Source organism: Octodon degus, unplaced genomic scaffold (assembly GCF_000260255.1).
Source record: "Octodon degus isolate 3935 unplaced genomic scaffold, OctDeg1.0 scaffold00065, whole genome shotgun sequence".
NCBI lineage: Eukaryota > Metazoa > Chordata > Mammalia > Rodentia > Octodontidae > Octodon > Octodon degus.
Window position 1 is genome coordinate 4,102,300 of NW_004524641.1, and position 16,919 is coordinate 4,119,218.

The following is a 16,919-nucleotide window of genomic DNA, read 5'->3' on the forward strand; positions in this document are numbered from 1 at the left end:
TTTTTTGAGCCATCCTTAGTGAAACACAAACATCCAAATAGAAACAATTGTTGTTCCACCAGAAGATAAGAAGTTAAATTATTTCCACACAATAGGAATTTCACCTCTTGTCACCGGGGATGTAGTAGGAGTTGCATTATTTGTCAAACCAAATAGAGATGCGTGGGCTGACTTTGCTGAAATACAAAAGAATTGAAACTTATTTGAAGGCGTTTTCCAAGTGTCCCCTCCCACAGAAATGAGTGTAAGTCCTCTGCTCCTGGCTAGAGCCACACTATTTACAAAATGGTTATAAATCTTTGAAGACGTTTTCGCCCGTTTTGTACAAAGAAACAGAAGTAAACAGGGTGTTTATGTGTGTTATGTTCCAGCAGTGAAACTTTTATTACTTCACATTATGGAGAACGTTTGTTTTCTTTAGAAATGAACTACCCACCACTACAAAGGAAAAATTCATGACAGCATTTCGTAGAGAAAAAGCTTAGTTGCCTGTCTCCAAATGGTCATTTCTTTTTCCCTTCCGTACCTTAGCTTTTCATAGCTCAAATCTTCTTACGAATTCTTTTGTCATTTCCTTGATTGTCAGTTTTCTTTCAAAGTGTTTTTTTTTTTTTATTACTTAATGCAGAAAAATGAGCGCTAGCCTCCCTAAGGTGACTCGATTGTGTCTAGAGAGAAGGTAATGGAAGCGACAAGGCAGGCACTGCTTTGGCAAAGCCTTGTCCCAGTCACCCCACACAGGACATTTCTAGGTTTGCACCCTTACACCCCCCCCAAATATCAATTTATGTATTTGAATTCCAAATAAAATGTCTTTCAAAAGTCCATCTTTTTGTGAGCCTTCCACTGGGATTGTTCAAAAGATACAGGCAGGGTGATCTGCTTGCGAGTGTGTGATTAACACAGATAGACTTCCAACTGGGAAATTTTTTATTCTAAATATTTGTTCAAATAGTAGCAGACAATTTGAAATCAATAAACTGCGTCAAGTGGCGAGGGCTCCGGCTGTTGAGGAATGAATAAGGTGTGTCGTGCCATGCCACCGGGCTGCTTGACTCTACAACCATGAAGGGCAATTTGTGGTCTTAATCCTTTACATCAACTACAAACACCAGCCACGGTTACAACTGTTCAAAACTACTCTCAACTAGTTCAGACCATGGGGACTAAATAAAGGTGAAATGTGCCCCCCCCCAAAGCCTGGGAGCACGTTCCTAAGCTCAGCTGGAGAATTCTACAAATATCCACATAAATACATTAAGAGGAGGATAAATAATCAGGGAAACGAAATGAATCGCTTCAAATAATAAATACAGATTGTTTAGTCCGATGAAATCCTTTATGGGACGGGAAGGAGCATATAAATTAAGATCTCCGAAACTAAGCTAGATGCGGGCCAGGCCCAGGACTCTCCAACTCTAGTCCTGCTGCAGGGCGCACCGCTGATGGGTCTCAGACTTACCTTAGAGACACCATTACCAGATTAGAGTCCTCGGTCCGCAGTCTATGGCACTGTTAGGCTTGCGGGGGAGGATCCTTGCGGCTGATTTATGGCGAGTCACCCGAAGGAGGACGCGCTTGGAGGTGAGGCCGCATAGCCTCCGCCTCCGCCGCTGGAGGAGACTGGGAAGCAGCGGCCAGGCCAGAGCCAGGGAGGGTGTCCCCGAACTGCCCCTCGGGCCCCGCCCGCCTGCCACCCCTAACAATCAAAGCAAAGGAGGTAATAACGCCTCAAGTTTGAGCTGGCGGTGACCGCTACAGATGTGTCAGTTTGGGGGCCTCGGGTAGGCGTCCCTGAGAGGAGTGGTGGGCCGAAAGATCTGTGTAGGTGGGATGAGGGTCGCACGGTCCATGGTGGTGGTTGCCAGGAATTTGCGCAGCGCAACTGTAGTCCACGCTGGCTGAAGATGGATGCGAGAGGTGGCCCAGGTTGAAGACTGGCCCGGAAGCGGGCGCCATGGAGTCGACGAAGTTACCACCTACGTACACCGGGCTGCCCTGCAGATTGGCGCTGGGGAAGCCACCGCCGTTGCTCGCCATGGGGTGGGGCTCGAACTCGGGCCCTGCGTAGCGCTTCTGCTGCGGCAGGCAGCTGCTGAGTGGCGCCGTGTAGGCGGCCAGGCCGTACATATTGGGCTGTGATTTGGCAAAGGCCGGCGGCGAAGGTGCGTCGTAGGCCAGGCCTGGCACCGGCGGCAGCTGCCCAGAGTAGGCCACGTGGCCAGCGGCGCCGCCGAGCGGAGGGCTGCGCTCAGGGGACTGGCCAGCGGGCGAGTGCAGGATGCCCTTGGCCTTCTGGTCCTTCTTGTATTTCATGCGCCTGTTCTGGAACCAGATCTTGATCTGGCGTTCGGTGAGATTCAGCAGGTTGGCCATCTCCACGCGGCGCGGCCGGCACAAGTAACGGTTGAAGTGGAACTCCTTTTCTAACTCCACCAGCTGCGCGCTAGTATACGCCGTACGCACCCGCTTGGATGCTGGGCCCGGCGGGCTCTTGTCCTCGCAGGTCTCTCCTGGGCAGGGAGGGAGAAAGAGGGATTGCTGAGGGCGAGAGTAGGGACTCCGAGGAATGAAGAGGGGTGCTCCCTTAGCTCTGCCGGCCACCACCTTCCCTTTCCCTCCCCTCCAATCCTGGCTGGCTGGGGAAAAGGGGTTCCAGAGGTCAGAGTACAAGGGAAAACTCACACCCCTAGCCCAGATCTATCATCAGTTGCACCTGAACGCTGCATCGGCCTTCGGAAGCCCCATTCACTCTGCCCTCCTTTCTCCTACATCTCTGCCCATCATCTCATCCCAAAAGGCCAGAAAGGACTTTAATGAGAGAAGAGAAGCAGCTGGCTGTGCCTCGCCTCTGTCAAAGATGGGCCAGACTTCTCCTGGAACAGTCCTCTCCTCCCAGCCTCTGCTGCTGAGGGCTGTAAGCAGCTCCTCTACCTTGCTCAGGGGCTGGTTCCTGGGCAGTGCACCTCTCTGTCAAAGAACGCAGGGGTACAATCTTAACGCCTCAGTCCAGCACTCCCAGAGGTGAGGAGGAGATAAACCTCAAAAATACTGCCTTGACTTTTCCAGGGTTCCAAGGCCAGGCTGAAAGCATTTTGAGCAAGGCAGAGCGGGTGCAGCGGGCTCAACACGGGCTTCCAGCACCCCTGCCACCTCTCAGCTGCTTGTCCACTCCCTCACTGGGAAGACAAATGGATTTCTCCCGGGAGGGAGGGCCTGAGCTTGCACTGAGGAGGGAGGGGCAGGAGAAGCAGCTTACCGGCTGGAAGACACTTTCCCCCTAGGAGGAGCGGCCCCAGAGAGCTGCAGGCCAACCAGGGACCTGATAACAAGCCATATCCCAAGCCTCAAGCTAGCCCTGTACCTGGAAGCGTGCTCATCTATCTGAAAATAAACTGCAGTAGAGAACACAAGGCCAAAATATTAGGAATAAAACAGTCTCTGCAGAAAGAAGGAGCAGGTATCATCCACTCCTGTGATGCCTGTCTTCTTCATGTGCCCTGGATGGACCTAGAGACTTTCTTAAGCCAAGGGCATCCCTTGGCACAGAAAGAAAGCCCAGGCTGTTCCTGTTTCCCAGAACTTCCTTTCAACTTGGAATATGCACCTCCCTGTTATGGGCTTGCTGACCGGGCACAATGGGCTCAGCTGGGCAGGTAGTTTCATGGTTACACCTGATAGGCCCTGGAGTCAGACTGGTTGGATTCAAACCTATCACCTTGCAATTGTTTCAACTTGGGCAAGCTGCCTATCATCTCTAGTAGTTTTCTTACCTATAAATGAGGCTGTCTCATATACCTACCTCAAAATGTTCTTCGAAAAATTAGATGATGCTTATAAATTATTTAGCACAATTTTTCACAGAGCACTCCTTAGACTTTAGCTTTTATTAATTGATTCATGTGATATGAACTATAGAACAACCTGTGCTTGAGATATCTGTCTTTAAATTATGTTCCTTTTTTCTTTCTTTCTTTCAGACAGCTTCTCACCATGTTGCCCACACTGCCTGGCCTTGAGCTCCACGGCTGAAGCATACTTCCTGCCTCAGCCTCCCCAGTATACCACTGTGCCTAACTCTGTGTTCAATTTCTGAAGCACTGCTGGGTTGAAGAGGGGGCTGAGCTATAACCAGCAGCCCAGGACAGCAGATAATATGTCAATATAGTGAGGCACTTTCTACTAATAAATGTGAGATCTGCTCATTAGTGATGCTAGCAGCCTGAAATAGAAAAGAGCACCCTATTCCCACAAGTCTAAGACTCCAATCAAAGACAGTAAAAAGGAAGGCTATTTCTGCAAGAACAGGAGTTTGGACATATCTTCCAAGGTTTCTCTTAGGGCCCTGAGTCTCTTGGTTCCTGGGTGATTGGGGCTTCCTGGGGCCAGTCTGCAGGAAACCTGGTCCAGGAATGACCCCCCTCAGAGAGCTACCTGCAGTGGCACAGCTGTTCTTCTGCTTGGAGTTCTGTCGGGACTCTTTCATCCAGGGGAAGATCTGCTTGCTGATGGTGGCTGAGGAGTTGGAAGCATTGGGCCCACCCTTGGCCTTCTTGGCAGGCACTCCACCTCCAGGATTGGTGGGTGAGGATGGGGGCAGCGTGGGTGGTGGAGGAGGGGGTTGTGGTGGCTGCTGCTCTGAGTTCAGACCGGGAGGCTGGCTGCCACCACCTCCACCCTGGCTGTTCCCAGTGCCAGGTCTCATGCAACTGCCATTGAGTTCAGCCCCCTTGTGGGCTGGAGCTCGGAGAGGTGCAGAGCTCTGAATGGAGCAGGCAGAACCTGGGTAATCAGTGTCCAGGGAGTTGGCAGCAGCAGGGGGTGGGTAGGGCTGATGGGGAGTTCCATAGCCATAAGTGTCAGCGGCTTTACTGTAGCCATAGCCTCCGAAGAGTCCTGGGTTTTCATAATATGCAGCCTTCTGCATTGTGCACTCAGGAAGCTCCAGGGCCTGCTGACCCTGCTCAAATAACATTGACTACCACTGTATCCTTCAGCACCACTTCCAGTGTCTGCTGAGTCCTGAGAGAGCTGGGCCAGCCCCTGGGCTCCAGGTGACCTGCCAAGAAGAAAAGTGAGAGGCCCAGATGGGGCTGTCATTGGCAAGAGCAGTCATGTAAAAGGACTAGCCCAAGTTCTCTGTGTCTCACCCACCTCCTGGTGGGGAGGGATGCCTAAGGTTCTGGATCTGGGGGGTTATGAAATTCACCTTATTTGAACCCTTGGAACAGACAGAAGGAATTTCTCCTAAGCATAAAAAACATCTTGCCTTCTCTGTTGCTGAACTGTACCATATGGAAGGGTTTTTCTCTTACCCACCCCCATCAGTTTTCTTTCTCCAAAGCTATCAATTTAGCTTTTGAACCTGCAGAAAAAAGCACTATGGCCTTATACATTTTGCTGGCTGATTTTTCCCTAAATTGGGACTTTACAGCAGGCAAGGATGTGTCTTATTTATCTCATATTCTTAACATCCATTACAGTGCCCTACCTGTAACAGATGCTTTTTGAATAAATTAATTAATGGATTGATCTTTGGATAATCCTAGTGTTTTTGTTTGTTTGGTGCTGAAAATAGAATTCCAGATCTTGTACATGCTAAACAGATACTCTTAACTACTGAGCTATATCCCTTAGCCCATAATTCCAGTGTTTTACCTGGAAAAACAAAGCAGTATAACACACTCAGAACTGCTAGAACTCCCAAAAAGAAAGTTTCTCCCCCACCTGTTTTCAAAATCACAGCATCTTTCACGAAGACCCAGATATCCACTTTTCGATGACAGGGTAAGAATCGGCCCAGTTAGTTCTGTGGGTCAGCACTGTGAAATCTACAATGTAGAAAGCTAGGAGATAAAAATCAAGGAGAGGACTTACAGACCTCAGAGTTATTTTGCAACTCAAAATGTTTCTTTCATCTGCTTTTCTCTGTAGCCTTTACTTTTCCCCCCTCACCTTTTTAAAGGCATGCCACTAGAAATGGGTGAAGAGACCTAAAGTTTGAAATTCATATAGTAAGTGAATGGACAACACTGTACATTATAACCATCATTTTTAACCTGGATCTGTTATATAAATACGTATTATTATTGACTTCTCTGGATCATTATCCCACCTCACCCCTCACCCAACTCAGCCAACGAGAGAAGCTTTCTTAACACAATGAATGGACCTAGAATTAGAAGCCCAGAAAAATTCTACCCCTTTTGTATCCTCTGATTCCTGATGGAAGTTCTTGCCCACCCTCCCTCCCTCCCTTTTTCTTCTGAAAGGCTTCTAAGGAGTTAAAGTATAACCAGTGCCATTCAGTCACTTTTGTCTGTTTGATAAAGAAGACTCACAGTCAGCTCCCTGGCCTTAATCCTTGATTTCATCTTTCAGGCAACTTTCCTTCCCAAAATCTCCCCCCGAGCGTCTACTGTGGTCATCATGATGGGCTGTATGATTTAGACAGCCTATGTGTAGATCGCAGATACCAAATCATTTCTTCATGCACCCGATTTTGTCAATTTTCATCAAAGAGCCAAACAATTTTATATAATTCTTCAAACTAGCTTTTGTTTGATAGTATTGCTGCCCATTTTGTTTTCAAATGTAAATAACTATGTCATTTATCTTGATGTGCGATGGTCCTTCAGAGGATACTATAACACTAAAATGTTATGTTGTTGAAATGTTTCAACTGGTGTTCACAAATTTGTGCTGCTGGGATCTCTACCTAACAGTGCTAGACCAATTCTTTCCATTAATTTTCTGTATCATTGTCTGACTGTTAAATTTATGGAATAGTGAAAGGATAACTAAATTTTTATCCTATAGCCAATATTTATGTGGGTTTGCTGCCAGACCAAAGGACTTCACTTTGGGTCACTTAAGTTGCAGAGGTCTTTGGGGACCCTTCTTACAACCCTAAGCCTCGGCAGGTCTCTGTGTTCTCTTCTTGCCGCTGCTTCTGTCACTCCATTGACAACTGTGGAAGCAAAACATCCTCCTCCTGCTTCCCAAGTTGATCCAGTTTATCTTGATAGGGGGGCCGGTCACATTAAGAGATTCTTTACAAAATGAACAGGCTTATGGGATAGTTGATTTCACACACACACACACACACACACACACACACACACACACTAGCATTTTCCTAGAGAAAGCTCTATGCAGACGTCGCAAAAGTTGTACACATACTGAATAGTGTCCTGAGTAACCAGCCTGTTCTCTCCACTGTTTGCATTGTCTTAAGGAATTTCCAGGCCTACCAAATGATGATCCACTATTTTAATATCCATTTCCCTACAACCAAAGGCAGCAGCTGTATTGTGATCAGCTGGAAAAGGCTTGGCAGATCCCTGAAAATACAGTGCCCCTAAGACACCCCTCTCCTAAGAGCAAAACTTAAGAATATTGTTATGAAACTTTTAAGGGGGGGGGCTTCTTTCCAGAAATCCCTACTCCTTGTGAACTCTGCGTGAACCTAAAAAGCAGGAATGGGTCATAAATCACTTGGACAATGGTCAACTGTTCAGTGGCTCATCTTTTCGATACCCCCCCCCAACCCGCACGCTTTCTTTTCTCGCCCTTTGGTACCTTTGCTCATTTGGGCTCCAAGACCCACATACCTTGGGTTGAAGCCCAGCCCTTAGCGAGGGAGGGGCAGGGAGGAGGGTTCAGCCCCCTATTCTCAGTGGTCCTTTCCTAGCCTCTTCCTCTCCAACTCCTAGTCCCGGGAGTGGGACCGCAGCCAGCCACCCCCACCCCCTCCTGTGCCATCCCCTGCCCCTCTTGGGGAAGGGACATAAGTGGTCTGGCTGGTCTTTTCTCCAAGTCCTTGGAAGCCCATATCAGCTTAGAGACCTAACTAACTGCAAGGCCCGAAGAAAGAGGGGGCCAGCCGGAAGGAAGAGTCCTCGGTTCCTGGAGGTGCGAGCCAGCCGTGTCTCTGAAGCAGCGGAGCCCTGATACTTGCTCACTGCACTTAATTCTGCCCAGGATCAATACCTAATATGATACCGAATAAATAAAAGGCGCTCACAGCGGCCAGGGGACGGGGTTATTAAGCAGCTGGAGCTCTCACGGTGCATATCAATGCACCTGTCATTGTGGTTTGTAACAAAATTTATGACTGCGACCACGGCGGCAGTAAACGCTTCAGTAAGGAATGAAAAGAAAAACACTTCCCAAGGCCCGGCACTTTTCAGAAGTGGAAAGCAGGCTCCGCGTAGGAGGCAGCGCAGCAAAAGAATTCCCCACTCCGCACTTTTCCCGCTTGCGCACCCCTTGAGCAGCGGGATTATATAGAGCCGGCGCCGGCCTCTGTGGGCAGCTCTGCTCAGCAGCCAACGCGGATGGGACGCGCTCAGCCTCACCGAGGACCAAAGCCCCACTGCCCGCCTGCCGCCCGGGCCTTGGACTCCAGGAAGGCTGGAAGGACATGCAGAGGCCCACGGTTGCCCCTCGCCCGCCCGCGATGGCCCTGGAAAGGCTGGGGGGAGGAGGTCCTTGCAAAGGGAAAGGGAGAAGGCAAGTGTCGTCTCGTGGATGGGTGGATGGTACGGCCAGTAGTGCAAGTTGAAAGAAAAGAGGGAGGCGGTTGAGGGCCGGTTTCATCATTTTTCTCTCAAAAAATTTCTAAGGTGTGGGTTGGCCTCTGGTTTTCACCCTCCTTTGCCTAAACCAGGGTCGCAGAAGCTCACGGATCTCTTTGTGGTTGTCAAGAATCTCGCCGGGCATTAACGATTTTCCTCTCTCTGATGACTTTGCTACTTCAGGCTTTGGAAACTACTGTTTTTTGGGTTTGCTTCTAAAAGGGTTTCTTGCCCAAGTTCCTGGTCTCTCAGCCTGAGCCTCTTTGCCCCTCTAGGAAGCTCTGGATGTGCATTCTAAATCGCTCTTATTTAGCCAAGATAACTCAATACTGTAATACACCTTGCATTTAAGGCACTGGGCTCACCCCATTAAAGCACCATAAATTTGAAGGCCGATGATCGGTTATCATGTAACAGGCGGCAGTTCACACCGAGGTGATCCATTTCAAAGCTGCCCTTTGGAAAAACAAAAAAATAAAGCTGCCCTTTGTTTTATGTCTTGATGTATGAATCCTGAGATGGCTAGCTTGAGTCACAAGAAAAAATGGAAATGTGCTGGAAATTATTTTCAAAAATCACCCCCACTCACCACAATTTTGTATGTGTGTTTTTCTTGAATTTTGTCTCTAACTCTTTTTGTAGGCTCTTCGGTTTCTTTTGATTACTCTGTGGAGGCCGATCTGGAATAAAATGGAAAACTCAATAGCGGCCAGTTCTTTTCTTACAAACACATATCGAGAAGCTTTACCCCTTTAAGGGTATCATAACCAAAGTGACTATCGTATGTGGTGCCCACAGCCACTCCAGATGCCTTCTCCCCAGCAGAAAGAAGATCACTGGCTCCTGGGGAGGAGGCTTTAACCATCAAAAACCATGCCAGGATGGAGGAGACCATGGACCTCAACAAAGTGCCAGGCCCTCTGGCCAGTGCCGGAGCCAAGAGGCCCAGAGGTACAGGGAAAGCAACCCCCATACCTCCTACCTCCAGCAAGCTCTCAAAGCTCCTGGTCCCAAATCTAGATGGTAGAATTGAGGTGGGAGAGAGCCTACCGTTTAGGGCAACCAGAAAGGAAGGTGGGAGGATTCTAGACCTGGATTGAACAGCAGAACCCAAGCAAAAAGGATGCTGGATGCTCTTTTCTGGTTTGCACATTGTATCTTTATCTCAGATGTTTTCCTTGAGTTTAAGCAGCCACCCTACTCTTGATATGGGCTGACCACTTCTGGTAGGACTAGGCTGCAAGCCGCCCAAGAAACCACAGTCCTTTCCACCTCCACCAGCAAACACAGAGGAAGCTGCCCACCATTGCTGCTGCTCAGCAGAGGCTGGTCCCTGGTCAGGTGGAAGGAGAGAGGCATAGTCTCCCTCTTGCATCTGCCCTGCGCAATTTGTCGACTCAGTAGTTTGCAAACACTAAACTGCACCCGGCAAAGCCTCACACAAAGCGTTCAGGGCGCTTCTAAAGACAAGAGCGCACAGCCATAAGCCTTTGAAGTGACCTTTGGCTTGCGCCGCAATAACTCACCCCTTAATGAACACCCAACGGAAGCACCTCGGAGAGATCTCAGCCCGGTAGGGCTCCTAACTTTGCGCCCTGCTTCAGCTTCCCAGATGACCTGAGCCCAGGGGGGCTTGCCACTCGCCCGTTCCCCATCCCCCAGCCCACTCCTCAAACCTCGGTTGCTGGGCTGGGATCAGCTCGGAGGGCAGCGACTGGAGGCCCAAGTTAGTAGGGCTCTCTAGCTTGTGACTGCAGCGGCTTAATACAATACATTCACTGGGCAAATGTCAACTTTCGCTGCTTAATTTTTATTAATTTTTGGAAAAGGGTTCTTTAGAAGTAGGAGCATCCCCTCAGAGGAAGAGCTAAATCGGGAGGCCACCTAGGTCCTTGAAACTCGACATCTCTAGCTAAATTTTGTTTCCAGCATCGGAGGAACAGGGTAAGTTTGCTTCTGGACATTCGGGTTGTGTGGTGCGCTCTGAGCTCTGGGCGCTGAGGCTTAGGAAGGGGAAAAGAAAGAGGGCTCCAACTTGGCCAAAGTTATGTCACCAGAAGAAACCCCACACTTCGGGAGTGCGCGCCCTCCCACGCACACCCTCCGCCAGTCCTGGCCCAACTTTGGCCTCTTGAGTGGCCCACTTCACAGGCTCAACCCAGGCAGCTCATGTAATATTCTTTCCACAGTCAGACACCCGGAGAGCAGGCAGGAGCCCTGTCTGGGAGCTGTCAAGGAAGAGTTGGTTCCAGGCAGCCCCTGGCCCCCTACCCCACCTCACCCCGGGAAAACTCTTCAGGATAGGGCCAGCTTGGAGCCTTGGTGGGGATTATTGAAATTTTCAGGGAAGTTATAAGTGAGTGCTCCATGGGGCCAAATGAAATGCTGCTCGCAGTAATTGGATTCAGCTGACTAAGCTGGCAGCCGCTCAGCTCCAAGGCAGTGAGCGAAGAAAAATGTCCACCGACTTTAAGTTCTGATGGAGCCGAGCTCAGGCGACTGACAAAACAACTTTACTGCTGTCCTTTGATGGCAAGGCCCCTGGAAATTAGCCCACCTCCCACTGGGGCCTGTCCCAACCTGGGTTAGGGAGTGCTCCTTGCTTTCTGAGGTCCTTCCCTATGGAAGTCCAGTCCTGTACCACCCCAAGAGACCTCCATGAGCAAGGGAGGCTCATGGAGCCACTTACCCTTTCCTTGCCAGGGGAAGACCCAGGACTGATCATCCTCCTCTCCCCCAGCCAGGAACCAAGAGGAAGGAGCACACAAAAGGATGGGGGGGGGTATGGGGACCAATATATGATTTAGCTTTCACTCAGGGTTCTTCAGGTGAGAGGGATCCAGAAACATTAAATCTTTCCTATGCAAAACCTCTTTTTTTTTTTTTTTTTTTTTTTTTTTTAATTGCAGCAAACCCCTGGATTGGTGAGGCGAAGTGTGGAGAAGTCTCTCAAACTCTTTAGAGTAGTTAGGGGTTCTTTTGAATTTGGGGGACAATATCAGTAGCATTTTAGCTCCCAAGAAGAGAAATAACTAAGTCAACAGCAAGAAGCAAAGGCCGAGTGTGTGGCGCTAGCTCCCAGAACAATACAAGGAGCTGGCTGGCCACCGAGTTTATTTTAAATACATATAAATCAACATGCCTGCACCCAGCCCAGCAGCCCAAGACTCAGAATTAATATGATGCTCCATCTTACTTTGGCAGTGACAGTGTAAGAAAAAAGTTTCTTTTTATTCATTTCATTTTCAGCCCATTCATACAACTGCACATTTATTCTCAAAATACTAACTCAAACCTCTAACCCCCTCACCCGAACCCCCTCCTCAAACTGCCACCACCACCCACAATCCTGACACCCGCCACCCTCCAAGCCTGGCAAGGTAGGGTCCCCCTAACCTTATGGTAGGCAGGGAACGTCCCCACAAAGCGCACCTCTTTTCGATTAATCACAGTCCTCCTCGATGTATATGTAGAAGTGTATCTAAGTCTACGCGGGCTGCCTCACCAATTGGCAATAATCAAGATCACACATTACACAAAATAAATCATATTTAGTATCCCACTCAGGGCAACAAGCAGCCCCGTGCCCAAAGATTTCCATTTTGTCATGCAATTGCTTACCTGGATCTCAATTTATCATAAACCTGGTGTCCTCGGCCTCAGATTGGGAGCCAGTGGGGGGCAGAGCTAGCTGTCCCCCTTTGTCTGCAGACAACACCGTCCCAACCCTGGTCTTGCGTGTTCGCAGACGCGGCCATATACCCGAGCACACGGAATTCCCGGTAGAACGGAACCAGGCTGAGGTTCAACTACCAATAAACGCAGGAGGAACGAGTTCGCAGTCCCCGAGCTGGCTTCGCCTGCGCTGCGCGCAGGTCGGTCCACCCGCCCGCCGGTCCGCTCCCAGGCCCACAGCGGCGGCCACTCGTGCCCCCACCCACTCCTGGGTTCCTGCCCAGCCCTCCCAGGCCCCCCAGAGCTCGGGGTTTGTTTTGCTTTCGGAACGTGGTCTTTTCTGCATTTGGAGAGAGCCCCGGAAACCCCCTCATAGTCGGGAAATAGAAACGCTGCCTTCAAATGCGAGCATATTTGTTCACGTGACCCCAGGGAAGATTGTACTGATTGAGGCTGAAACTTTCACGCCATCCAGCCCCGAGCGCAGCCAGGCCTGGGGGCTGGGAGGAGGGGCGCGGGAGGCGTGGGACCCGGGCGCCCCCCCAGGGGCAAACACGGGTGGCTGTGGAACCGAAGCAAAGCCTCCGTCCTGTAGCCTCTGACCTACGTAGCCGCCGCTTGGCCGCACGAAGTGGGATATGGGTTCGAACAGTGCCCCCAACGACCTCTGACCCTGGCCAGCTTTCTGCCACACTGGTCAGGGGGTTGGAAATTTTAGAGGGTGCCTCTTAGGGACGCCTCGGGAAAGGGTTGTGAACCGGCAGAAATATAGGGCTACCCTAGATCTCTGGTGAACCCGATAGGCAGCATCTGCGTGCACTGCACAGAGGTGAAGCTCCTTCTCCGTCTTCTGGAAGGAGCCCAATAGTCTCCATCCCCAGGACACAGTTAAAGTGTAGCACCACACAAGCTCTGGGCTACAGATGGGAGCTGCTGGCTGTCACTCTTAGCTGGTCACCCAGGGAAACGTCCACCATCACCACTGCCACTCCTTGGGGCCTTTGCTGGTCCTTCCACCCACGGGCTCAGCAGAGAAGCCACCATTTATGAGCCAGAAAAGGTGCCCAGCAGCTGGCCAGGAACTTGTCCAGCCCTTTCTCATCCCACCCAGGTCCTTAGAGGCCTGGAGCCTCGTAGGCACTAAGCTGCTACAGCGGCAGCCTGAGCATCTCCAGATCTATGCAGTACTCATGGATCCTACAGGCCCAGCGACAGCCTGGCCGCCGGTTCCCGCTTCCTGAGGCGCCACCAGGAAGACAAGGGGGACTGCGGAATCAATCCTGGCCGCGCTGATTTGGAGGACAGGAAAACTTGTGTTTTAGAAATATTAAATCAGAACAGGATCACAACTCTGTCCAAGTGGTAGGGTGGGGTACCCGGTCCCCATTCTGCATCTGGTGAGAACAGTGAAGCACACCTGGGCCAAGGGCTAGTCTCTATCTGCTGGCTTGTAGTGAGTGGCCAAGGAGCTCTACCAGCCCAGCCCACACCCAAGAATCCCACACTAGGGAGGCTCCACACTCATCCCTGAAGTCGGGCTTTAACACTAGCTCTGCTTCCTAGTCAAACGGGGCATGGAGGAAGCTGATGCCTTGTCCTGGTTACAAGGCAGAGTCCGAAAGAGAAGCATGGGAAAGGGAATGAGGTCCTCCAAACCTGCACCCCAGAGGTGTGTGCAGGTCCTGGAGGACCGGTTGCAAGCTTGAGTCCCTGAGCAGTAGCCAAGCTTCTCCTTTTGTTCACTTGTCCAGACCAGGACCAGGGCAGAGGTCCACTGGTGTCTCCCAGCTGGACTATGGGTGTCTCCACTGCACCCTCACACGAAAGGCCCTTCCCCCAAGCCTCCCAAAAGGGGCCCAATCTAAGGCCTGAGGCAAGTGTTAAACCCCAGCCAAAGAGGGGGGCTGCTTTGCGGGAATTTGTCTCCAGGAAAGGATCTAAGCCTTCTTCAATCGGAGCATATGTTCATAGAGCAATAAACCGGAAAGATTTACAGTCCTCACCCGGCCCCCAACAGCCTCACACCCTTTCAGGAATTACTTACGATGATTTATCACAGCAACCCGGGCAATTGTCACACTGATAAAATAGCCCAGGCCAGTGCCCGCCAAGCCTGGCTTGGGAGGCTGTTGGCTACTGGGCTGCCAGTGGGGCTGGAGAGACTTTTTGTGGGTTCCTCTCTTGGCCTACAAGGGGCTATCAGGGTGCATTGAAGTGGGTGAGGGTGGGAGGAGAGCCCATTCTCATTGAGAAAAATGCAAGCAGCTCAGAGAAAGCACCCAGAATCTGTGCCTGAGTCACTTGCTAAGCACATAAACATTTGTCATCTTTGAATAATTGAATTAATGTGTTATTGTTTGAATGTATAATTCATAACGGAGGAAACTTTGTTTCTGTCCTGATGGGGAAACACACACACACACATACACACACACCAAAAAAGAAATGAAAATACACAATCCCCAAACAACCACCACAGTAAGCCGGCCTGAGCTCCAGGGATAGCATCCTCCAAGTCAACCGGGCGACTCCAAGAGACAGACAGAAGAAGGCAAATAAAGAGGCAGTCCTTGTCCTGCCGGGCACCGGGTGGGAGCTGAGAGCACAGGTCCCCGGCCAACCAGGGGGTGGGTGGGGTGTGGACACTGAGTCTAGAATTGCAGTAAAAGGAGGTGAAACGGATAAAAGAAGCCTGCAGTTGCCGGGCCTCTGCGCGCCCGCGGCTCTCGGCTAGGGGTGGCAGGGACACCTTCCTTTTGCATTTATTTTTAGATCTTCAAAAAAAAAAGAAAAAAGAAAAAGAAAAAAAGAAAGAAAGAAAAGATACAAAAACACGGAGGAAAGAGGGAGACACTCTTGGCTGGGGTGACAGGAGCCGCAGAGCTGGGGCGGGGAGGGAGGAGAGTGGGAGAAGCAACTCGGAAATCATTATCTGTTGGTTAAAACCTGCCTGGGGTAAAATTTCAACTCGATTTTATAGCCTTCTATTATGACGCAAGGAAAAATTTACGACCCTCGCTTGAAAAGAGGGCCAGCGCCTTTTCTCGCCAGTTTAAGAATAGGCGGCAGATGCCGTGACAGCGACCATTGTTCCCGGTAGACACAGGCGAGCGGGCAGCCGGGGCCCGCGTGCGCCAGGCGCGTCCCCAGCGCGGCCGGGTTCACAGCTCCTGTTGTCTGGGCGCAGGCTGCGCCCCAGCCCCGCGCCCCGGCTCCGCGCCCCCTCGCGTCCTCGCCCGCCCGCCCCCTCTTTCTCACATACACCCGGTCGCTCTCAGTAATTTTTCATAAGTGCAAAGCTTTGCTGAACCAAAGGTCACCATCCGAGCCACTAACAACTTCTCGCCGGCGCGCGGTTCCGAATCAGGAAGCAAAGGGAACTATTTGTCAGCGACCCTGACAGCGAAGTTCATTAAGGATTTAAATCGGATGAAATAAAAGTCGCCGAAATATTTACCTGCCGGCCGCGCTCCCGCGCCCGCCGCCGGGGGCCGGGTGGAGGCCGGGGCGCCGGGCGCCCCTCGGCGGGCGGGCGGGCGCAATTCTCGGGATCCCTGCACTTCCCAAGTCGGAGAGAGCCCTTTGCGCGGCAGATTAATGACGACTCCTTGTTTCTTAAGGGACGTGCTGAATTAATTATTTCGCCAATCACGTGGTCGGGACTTGTAGAAATCTATTCTTATCATCTTCCTCGCACTTTGAAAATTCTCCGGGTTATGAAAGGCCCTCCTCCCCCGGCTGCCCGCGAGCCCCGGCCGCCCAGCGCGGCGCGGGGGGCAGGGAGGGCTCCCCAACATGGCGCGGGCAGGCGGGAAGCGCGGCCGCCTGCGCAGCCCGGGCCGGGGCTCTACCGTGCGCTGCGGGCTCGGCTGAGCACTCGCTCGCCCCTCAGCCCTGCCCGCGACTCAGTACACACCGCGGTATTGATGTATTGGTGGGCACAGGAGGAGCCATTAACCAGGAGACGGGCAGAGGACAATCATAAAATGTGTCTGAATATTTAAACTTCTGTCTACGCACTTATAAATACACATGTCCACGCGTCTGGAGCGAGCCCTTCCATATATTAAGGACACATGTCTGATTTTATGCATTTTGCTCATTTCCTGTCTCGAGCAAACCCCTCATCTATTTTGGGACTCCTGTCTTGGCCCCCTCTTCAAGGCCGAGGCCAAGATGTGAAAAAGCCCTAGAGATAAAAATAGTGTGGGGTGCTTTTTATAGTGGGGGAGTGTTTATTGTTGTCTGAGGGGCGGAGAGGTGCGGGAATAGGGGGGTAGGTGCTACAAGCCCCTTTGGGGCTGAGCAGCACAGGAAAAAGAGAAGGAGCCCGAGATTGGAGGCCAGCCAGGTCAGGTCAGAGCAGCCACCAGCTCGGCCCAGACCCAGCGCTCTCCTCCAACGTTGGGGAGCACGCGCAGGATTTCCATACAACAAATCACCAAGACCTCCTCTGAGGGCTCTTGACTGAGGAGGTCTAGGGCTGAACCCAGCCAGGCTGAAAGCCAATACAGAGCCCGTTAGCCCATGCAGTTACTTCTTTTTTTTCCTCAACAAATAATACCCGTCCTCCTCTGCAGCCTCAGTCCAACCCTAAATTTCCCAGCGCTCATAGAATAAGTGAGCCAAATTGTGTGTGTGTGTGTGTGTGTGTGTGTGTGTGTG

General features: G+C 51.1%; 1 protein-coding gene across 4 annotated transcripts; it reads right to left on the reverse strand.

The window, feature by feature from the left end:
• On the reverse strand, positions 1-12,449 carry Hoxd3 (homeobox D3). Of its 4 annotated transcripts, XR_002821787.1 has the most exons (6): positions 12,201-12,449; positions 9,169-9,259; positions 5,728-5,846; positions 4,435-5,059; positions 1,463-2,513; positions 1-176 (listed from the first exon to the last, which is right to left on the reverse strand). XR_002821787.1 is itself a non-coding variant. In XM_023719122.1 (5 exons), exons 4-5 carry the CDS (start codon positions 4,973-4,975, stop codon positions 1,756-1,758), a joined length of 1,299 nt encoding a protein of 432 aa, XP_023574890.1. In that variant the 5' UTR covers positions 4,976-5,059; positions 5,728-5,831; positions 9,169-9,259; positions 12,201-12,449; the 3' UTR covers positions 1-1,755. The 4 variants fall into 4 exon arrangements, 3 of the variants coding, with proteins under 3 accessions (XP_023574890.1, XP_023574889.1, XP_023574891.1); XM_023719122.1 differs by having other exon boundaries at positions 1-2,513; positions 5,728-5,831; XM_023719121.1 differs by having other exon boundaries at positions 1-2,513.
• Between the last annotated feature and the right edge of the window lie 4,470 nt (positions 12,450-16,919).

Coding starts and splice junctions, on each gene's coding strand:
- Hoxd3 (XM_023719122.1), bottom strand. CDS start 4,975: ATGTTATTTGAGCAGGGTCAGCAGGCCCTGGAGCTTCCTGAGTGCACA. Junction 2,514..4,434: donor GAACAGCTGTGCCACTGCAG/GTAGCTCTCTGA, acceptor CTCCCTGCCCAG/GAGAGACCTGCGAGGACAAG.